Below are 9,565 nucleotides of genomic sequence, written 5' to 3' on the forward strand. Positions count from 1 at the left end.
ATCCAGTAATTTATAAGGGATTAAATAGTAGTTGAGTCAAAGCTCCGAAAGAAATCATTTCCATCAGTGTTATAATGAGTTAAATATTATGCTCATTCAGCCTCACAAATTCAAATAAGATGCCAAAAACATCTTGCTGGGTAGTTTTATCTTTGCCTCTGCTTTCCAGCTAAATTATTTTTAATCTCTCCAGTTTCCTAAATCTCAAAAATAATCATGTGGACTCAAATCTTTGAAAAGCAGCATGTTGTCATGGAGGAACACTGGCTTAGAAATCAAGAGAATGGGATTCTGATGTGACTCAGCCACTCTTTAACTGCTTGCTTTTGGATAACTGGACCACCAACCTGGACTCTAGTTTTCTTGTATGTAAAATTCTACAGTTGGACTAGATCCATTATTGCCCTTAGAAGGCTGATTCGAAGACCATCTTCTCTTACTACTTACCACCTTTCTCCTAGACAACCTTAATTTCTGGGAACTAAAAACTGCATTTTGGATTTAGAGTAAACACCTTTTGGGATGATCCCCCAGTTTGTAATTATTTTCTCTTTTCTGGGTTTCCGAACAGCTCTATATTCAATGACATGCATTTTTCTTAGTATTTAGCTACAATTGATTAGAGTGCAATAGACATGGCCAAGGGCAATCAATCCTCATTTTTTCCTGGGGCTTCTAGCATGGACTATTTCTGAACAGAGTAGATTTCAAATGTCAGATATGGAGAACAGTCACGATTTCTGCTGCATACGCTGAGAATGACAAAGAGATCTGTAGCATCTACAGTAAGATGACCATGCAGCAGACACAACGGTGGGAAGCAGAAAGAACTTCTTGGCTTTTTGACATTTTTGTTTTGTCCCTCTTAAAGCTTTTTTGCATTTTGCCATGAGTTCTAAGAGATTCCCCTGTATCCTTCATAATCTCTTACTGTTTTGCTTATAGTATCTTGAGTTTGTTGTGTTACTTAAAGTCAGAGTCCTAACTAATGCAAGATTAAAATGGAAAAGACTGCTAGGAAGTAACCTCTGTGTTGATATGTATAAAGGGTTTGTAGCCTGAGTTTGCTTGACATGCTCTTTGATTGATGACCACATGGAACACTAGATAACAGAGCCCTCCATCTAGTTATATATTGGTAAAGTAAACCAATTCAAAAGCAATGATTAATACATTAATACTGGGCATGTAACAAGCCATTATTAATTCATAAGTTTGTCACAAACACATTCCCAAATGACCAGAATTTAAATGAATTTGCTTATTCTGATTAGAATTAGTATGATATTTCAAATGACACTGAAAAAAGTTGTGCTTCTGCTATGATAATCATCCAGGACTTATTTTCCCTTTTCATGTTGATGGGCCATACAGTAACCACGAGCTAATTAATATTCATTTGGATCTTTGATTATCTCTTTAAAGCACCAAGCCAACCACCAGCTAACATTGCCTGGAAGCTGACAAACTCTAAATTATGCCTGAACTGGGAACATGTAAAAAACATGGAAAATGAGTCTGAAGTGTTGGGCTACAAGGTGAGTATTTTTTTTCTCCCTTAATAATATCAATTAAATTACTAAGGAACCAAGAATGTCACAACCAAATAAGAAACAAATTTATACATATGAAAATACAGGAATCTTTAAAACTTATTTGAAAAATGCTTAACATTGCCTCTTTCAAATTCTTCACTGAAAATTTTTATATGCTGTGGACACTAATGTATCATGGTACAACAAGAATAAAGTTTTTCTTCAAGCGACTCCCCCTTGCCATAAGATGATGGTGTGTGTGAGTAGTAAGGTAGATGAGAATGAAATCTACGAATATACTCAAATAGAATTTCTAGAACTTAGGCTGCAGTGGCATGTAAGCCTTAACAATATAAAAGGAATCTAACAAGAGTATAGCCAAATACCCACAGAAAATTATTTCTATCACTGGTAATGGACATCATCTCCTAGCAAATGCATATATCCAGTATTTGAAATGGGTCCAAACTAACCAGTGACTTTTCACAGCAAGCTCCAAAGGTAATAGCCTCAAGCTATTTAATTGAGATAAATCTATTGTCATTTCAGAAGCATTGGCCAAAGACAAAATCTTTGTTTTTGTTCTTGTTTTTGTTTTTGTTTTAATGCCTAAATTTAAGGAAAAGGCATAGACTAGATATTTCCATTCAAGGAGGACAGCATTTATAATGATACATTGTAGAGTGTTCCATAAGAGCGTCTGGACCTTAAAAAAGCAACATGTCCTTTTAACTTCGATTCACTATTTTATTTAGATTCTGTATCGGCAAAACAGACAGAGTAAAACACATATCTTGGAAACAAACAATACATCGGCTGAGCTTCTGGTTCCGTTTGAAGAAGACTACTTGATTGAAATAAGAACAGTTAGTGATGGTGGGGATGGAAGCAGCAGTGAAGAAATTAGGATTCCAAAAATGTCAAGTAAGTTGAATCACCATCGCTGTTGTAGATTTTGAATCTGGACAGCTGCAGCCTGAAATCTAGGCTCTATGAAGCTTTCCAATTCTTGTTTGAATGTTGGGTGAAAAAATAAAAGGTCTGTGTTTCCATTTTCAGTTGTGAACAAGAGGTGATGAGTCAATCTTTCTTTAAATAATTCCTCAAATTTGCAACATGCATACTTATTACAAACAGTTTCATGTTTCCTCATTTGAATCTCAAAAAGAAAAGAAAACACACAACTGTGTGTCGTTGGTACATAATTAATTCTCTTGGTACAAAAATCAGTAAGTGTTTCTGTGGGTTTTCACAGGCTTCTTGGAGCAGGGACAGAAAATATGAAACACATGTACTTATACTCCTATTCCCATATCCATTGCAGACATCACTAATCAATCATGGCCTGCATAGGGAGCTGAGTCCCAAATCTCAGATCCTCTCCATACAGTGTTCTAAGCAGGTCACACCATTCAGTTGAATTTAGCACATAATAAGATTTGTTATTTTTGCTTCAGATGAATCACTTGCTTAAAGTTGGGCCTCAGTGAAATCATCAGGCACCACATGTTGGCAAATCCTAATCTGCCCTTCCATCAGACTTGGTCAATTTAAGCATTTTCCTTTTTCATTTTTACATTTAAAACACATAGCCTAGGATAGAGGACTAAAGACACTTCCTTGTATATAATATAAACAAAAGTAGTATACTAAAACATGTTATTAGAAGACAAATGATAGTATGCATTTTAGGTCTTGAAAATTAATCTAACAAGCAATTGTATTTTTTTCTCAAGATGTTTCATTTTATTTTTATATTTTGCAGGCTTGAGTTCCAGAGGAGTTCCAGTCTTAGAACCTAGCGTCTGTTTCCTGTCAATTGTCATCATTTTTTACTGTTTTGCAATTCAGCCACTTATACGATGAATAAAACCATAAATCTTTGAGAGTTTTTTGAAAGCAAATCACTCTGTAAATAGGCTCTCCAGCCCCTATCACAAAATACATCATTAATACAGACTTGTTTGGAAAGAAAAAAAATGTATATTATTAAGATCTTGTAAATATCTATGGTACATTAATAAAACAGTTTTAAACACTTTTGAACTTTAAAGTTCACACATGATTTCATATATTCTGAAAGTGCCAAATGATCCGTGGAGTTGTAACTGCTGTGGCTTTTAAGTGACTTATATGGAAAGTATAAATAACTCCCCTTGATGATGATGATAAATATGAAATAGATTTGAGTTATCATAGAAAATATGTATATTTTTACATGCTCCAGGCAATTTAGGTAACTATTAAAAATGTTCACCCTACTTGGAATAAAATGTAATTATTTGTTTACAGTTGGGACTCTTTAAAAATGTAAGCTTTTCCAAAGCGTGATGTGCTTTTACATCTGAATGAGGTGAGGCCAGGAAATATTTGTACCCAGTAATATATGTATATACATGATGTTCTTTTCAACTCACTTTCCTAAGAATCCCAGTAATAATAGTGGCAGGAGAAAGTGCCTTATGGTAAAGAAAAAGAAAAGAAGGGGAAGAAGCAACCATCTAAAACAATTTAACAAGTCTGGTATATCATAGGCAGTTTCTCACAGCAAAATTTAATTTTTTAAATCAATTTTGAAATCTCCTAAGAAAAAAAGTTGCATGAACAAGTCTCAGGTAATTATTACAAATTGTGAGCAATGCATGTGGCCTTTTTTTCATATAATAAATACATCTATGATAAATAAATACACACATATATATATAGCCAATCTTCTCTGCAACTATGAAAATAGTCCTACATTGTCCAAGTCTTATAAAGATTTTTGTGGGTTGGCTCTTCTGTAAGGTGAACCTATTTCAGTCAGTGGCTCTACTTCTTGGATCCGCATTCTGGAGAAAGCAGTCTGGGTGAAGGTAAGGTTAATGAGTGGGACAGTGCCATTCTATGTGGCCATCCATTTCCTTCACAAACAGCCTTAAGGAGTTTGGCCTCCTGGCAGCTTGCACTAGCTCCTAGCCAGTCTTGATGTCCTACGGAGCTAGGGTTGAGAAATGGCCACCCTAGTTCTGCCTTCTTCATATGGTGTAACCTCTTAATTATGTTGAAAATATTTTAATTATCCTCACAACCCTCAAATCACACAGTCCTCAAAATTGGATTTTGTTCTTTTCATTTCTAATGTATTTTAGAGCTATTTAAAATACCCAGTATAGTCAGGAGCAGATGGACAATGACTTTTCATAGTTCAGAATTTCTCCCTGCCTGAATAGTGTGTCAAGCATACAGTACAAATTAATGAGCCTTATTCTCCTCCATGCCCTAAGATATGGCTGTGCTTTGAGGGAGCAAAATAAATAAGCAAGAGCAAATGTTGTTTGGCACACTCATGTTAACAGCTGCCTGTCCAAGATACATCTGTATTGATCAGAAATACCAGCGGCACAAGGTCTCAATGGTTTTCTCAACTTAGTGAGAGACAAGATTTGTGTCTTCCTCCACAAAGCAGAGACTGAGAGTTAAATATACTATGAGATTTTTGTTTCTACTGATTAAGTGAATTGGATACATAGCTGTATGTGTGAGTCCGAAGGCTAAGGCAGTTCTTATCAATAACTCTTATAGGTTTGCAGTTGTGCTTTAATTCACAATTGTTGGAGGTTTAAAACTATACATTATTCAATGTCTACTATTTATTATTTATCAACCCATACTAAAATTTTTGGAATATAATTTGGTGTTAATACTAAATAGCATTTGTTTTGGCTCTTGATTTACTTAAATTTCTACACTAAGTGAAGCCTTGGACACATCTTTTAACATCCTCACATCACTATTTTCAGGATTAAAGGACATAACGCACACAAATGTTGAGTGTAATGAATTCCACATTGCAAGTTTTCAACAAATAGAGCTGCTGTCATCTGCCGCTATGAATTAAACCCCTAATGAAACACGTTACTATATTTCCTTAAGTGCCCAATAGACTATGCTAACAAATTCAGCCTGTGCTTATGTCAAAATCCAAAAAAGTTGCAAGAAAAACGAGTAGTCCACCTACTCTGGAAACCAAATGGCACTAAAGAATGGAACCAGTGATGATTCCACTAATCCAATTCAGGAAGACATTCTGTGTGATGTGTGTACTCCCAACATTTACAAAATATTTCCAGTGGACCCCTTTATTGCTGGTAGAAACTGTTATAAACATGATAACTTATTTTCATAATTCTTACAGGAAGGAGAAGAAATGTGGTTGCACCTGGAAACAGCTCAAGGAGGAAAAGGGAATAAGGGTTAGGAGACTTGACACAGCAGATTTACGACCCTATAAAGCTCTGGGCTGCCAGGTAATGTGAAGTTCAAATCAGCCCCATGTCCTCTCTTCTATTGTTCACACTAAAATCCTCTAGGTCAGTGTCTGTTTTCTAACTGTACACCAGGAGGTGGCCCATAAGAGGACTTGCTACCTTTAATAGCAAATACGGTGAGAGGTGGTATGGATTCTATTTGGATTTCAAATGTGATAAAATAATCATTCTCTCTCCTAAGTGAATCTACTATTTTTAAGCCTCTGTATGTTATCAGTCTAGACTCCATCTTGAGATGTCAACTTGTATACACTCCCCAAATGCCATACTTATTACTTTTTTTGCTATAGAACTACATATTTAATTCAACAGAAATCAACAATTTGGTAATCGCATCACTGTTGAACTCAGTACTTGAATTAATCAGGGTTCTCCTGAGAAACAGAACCGAGAGAGAGAGAGAGAGAGAGAGAGAGAGAGAGTAGGTGTGTGTTACACAGTTGCAAACATGTATACACATATATAGAGAGAAAGATTACAAGAAATTGCTATGCAATTATGGAAGCAAAGAATTCCAGACCCAGAAGAGTCAATGGCATAGTTCCAATCCAAGTCTGGGAACCAGAAGAACCCATGGTATAATTTCTGTTTTGAGTCTGAGTACGAAGGCAGGGGAGGATGAATGTTCTAGAGCAAAGACTGTCAGGCAGAGAAACAGTTCTTTCTTCCATAGCCTTTTATTTTATTCAGGCCTTCAGCAGACTGGATGAGGCCCTGACAAATTGGGAAGGGCAATTTTCTTCACTCCATCTACTGATTCAAATGTTCAGCTCTTCTAGAAACTCCCTCACAGACATACCCAGAATATTGTTTTACTAAATATCTGGAACCCCTGCAGTCCAGGCAAGTTGACACATAAAATTAACCATCACTCTGCTGTTTTTGATGATTTCAAATAATTAAATTCTAACCTTATAAACTTTTGACATGCAATTATTGAAATATTCTTCTCAGTTACTTCATCTGTAAAATGAGATGTTGGATTACAAGATCTCTGAGTTCCTTTAAAACCTTGCAATTCTCTATCAAGCTGCATAGTTGACTTCTTTTAGTATAAGACAGTGTTTCATTACCTTTCACAACACACACACACACACTCTATATAGCTTTTCCAATTTATTTCTATATTTTCACTAGCCTAAATGATTGTGTTGAGCTTTCTTGAGCTTTTCTTTAACTCTGAGTTAATTGAATTTTCATTACTAAAACAATGATTAAATTGAGTATGCTTTTTCAAGTCACAAAGAACCCTTAGAGATTCTGACCCATCTCTGCTCTCCACTGAGAATTGCTGCTGTGTTTTAGAGGTCCCCAAGTGCAAAGCTGTGATAAAACTTTCATTGTTCAGGGCAAAATGAGAAAATTCATACAGTGTGATGAGATTTTAATAATGAATAATTTGTGAACTATTTGAGAGGTTACACATTTTTTTGCTTTATGTGGTGAAATGTCCACTCTTTGATGACATGAAGTTGAACATGAATACTGGTTTGCTTTACATGTTCAATTTTAAAATAAAATTACTTGACAAAAAAGAGTATGTTACTTTATAAAAATCAATTCAATTATTATCATTACTTAAAGCTTTATTCTTCTGAGAAAATCAAAAGTTTTAAAATAATTGATGGTTAGTTTATCTTTTTTTTAAACTTCTTTATCTCATTACCATCAAATTAGTGACTTTGGCTTGGTCTATTGACCTAAAATTTGTATGTCAGGGTCTAATTCTGTATGCGTTGAATAGCAAGGTGCTGTGTTCTATGGAATTACTGTTTGTATATATAAACCACAGGCCTAGAAAGTCTGTTCATCCTTACATAACAAGCTATTAATATAATTAAGATAATAATGTAGAAAAAATACAAAAATCCTGAATTTCTTCATTATTTTAAAACCTGAGGGGCACCTGGGTGGCTCAGTCAGTTAAGCATCCAGCTTCGGCTCAGGTCATGATCTCCCAGTTTATGAGTTCCAGCCTCACATCGGGCTCTGTGCTGACAGCTCTGAGCCTGGAGCCTGCTTCGGATTCTGTGTCTCTCTCTCTGCTCCTCCCCTGCTCGCACTCTATCTCTGTCTCTCAAAAATAGATAAACATTAATTTATTTTTAATTTGGAAGTTATTTTCTTTCTACTTTTCCATATGAACATTTATTTTCTTTCATGAAATTATAAATAATAGTTGTTAGGAGTTCTTTTCTTTACATAGCAAGAGAATTTTTATAAAAAGGTAAATTTATCTGCTCCATTATTTTTAATATTCCTCTTCTTGACAGCACTTGGTACAGTCCTGGGCAGAGAGAATGATTCTTACAACACATATTTTCCTTTCTGGACAGATTTATGCATCCAACTGTTAGGGAGATTTGTTTTTCCCCATTTTCCTTAGGAAACTAAGTATTTTTCTTTTATAAGCCTGACTAAAATAGTAAGCTGACCTAAAGTCCAGATTTTGGTGGGTAAATAATATATTCTTAAAAGAAGTAATACACACACAAAAAAAATCTTGGAATATAGTGGTTTCGAGAAAACATAAGAATAAGGATCCTGTTTTGAGAAACATGTACTTTACAATCTGGTTAGGCATATCTTAGAAGATATTTATCTTGTCCAGAGCAAAGCTCAGGAGAGAAGAAAATATGATGACTTTAAATAAAGGCAGTAAGTTGCAGCTCAATGAGAGAGAAAAGAAATCCTGATGTAATGATGTGTTTTGCTTCCTGTCCCTATCAAAGACCCTGTCCCTATAAAAGCATGCTGGATGAAATCATGGCAAATTTGTCATGTATTCCTGGAACCAAATGGTGTGTTGGGTAGGTACCTGTTCTTGGATGGTGATTAATTAATGTTTATGAATCACTTTGAAGATAGAATGCACTTCATAAATTCTAATGATTTTTATTATGATAATTTTTTCCCAGAAGTATATTGACTTTTTGCAATGGCACTTTGAAAAAGTATACATTAGTGGCTGAGACCAGGTACCATGCCTAGAGGAAAACAGTAATTGGAAAGTGCGAAAGGTAATAATTTTGAGATACTGAAATGTTAGTCAAATTCATATTGGCCTGCATGGACTAAATAATTTTCATTCAAACAAAATAATCTACATCCATCCATGATGGAATTTTCAGCTTGTGAAGTAAATGTCATAGCAACAGAATTTGTTTCTCAAATGATATTTACTCATAACAAACCTCAAGTATTCTCAAGGGCTTTAGATACTAACAGTAATGATTCTAGGCAACTTTTATTACCTTTAAGTGCAGTAGTTATAAAATCTCCGAACTTTGAGCAGATTAATTTCAGCCTATTTTCTGATGACAGCAAAGCATAATTGAATATATTACTGGCCTTCTGAATCAGATCTTTTTTTCTTATTTGTTTAAAAGTGAAAGTGTTGTCATCCTAAATTATTGTTATATTTAGACTTGCAAACTCACATGGGACTAATTTCATCCTTCTACATTCTTAAGAGAGTATAGCTATTTCTGAAGAGACTCTTAAAAGTAAAGCAGGGATATGGTTTAAATTATTTGGATCAATGTTTAGAATCAATTTGTATTTCAAGCTAGATGATTGCTGAAAAATGTATTGTAACTAGTTAAAGATAACTTGATTGCCTAAAACCTGTTGCTATTAATGGACAGAAGAGAAATTAATGTTAACTTCATACCTGTTGATAAAAATTAAGATCCTGGATGTGTCTATCTGAAATTAATA

The 9,565-nt window shown here is 34.7% G+C and overlaps 1 protein-coding gene across 2 annotated transcripts in view; it reads left to right on the plus strand.

Moving 5' to 3' along the window:
* The window catches only part of CNTN6 (contactin 6), a 283,185-nt gene extending 279,007 nt beyond the window's left edge, over window positions 1-4,178 (plus strand). For both annotated transcript variants that reach the window (XM_060631587.3, XM_078442810.2), the window contains exons 21-23: window positions 1,426-1,538; window positions 2,291-2,459; window positions 3,301-4,178. In XM_060631587.3, coding sequence (XP_060487570.2) covers window positions 1,426-1,538; window positions 2,291-2,459; window positions 3,301-3,401 — 383 coding nt within the window. In that variant the 3' untranslated portion in view covers window positions 3,402-4,178. The remainder of the gene's footprint in view (window positions 1-1,425; window positions 1,539-2,290; window positions 2,460-3,300) is intronic.
* Window positions 4,179-9,565: the final 5,387 nt, after the last annotated feature.

This window comes from Panthera onca, chromosome A2 (assembly GCF_046562875.1).
Source record: "Panthera onca isolate mPanOnc1 chromosome A2, mPanOnc1 haplotype 2, whole genome shotgun sequence".
In the NCBI taxonomy this organism is placed as follows: domain Eukaryota; kingdom Metazoa; phylum Chordata; class Mammalia; order Carnivora; family Felidae; genus Panthera; species Panthera onca.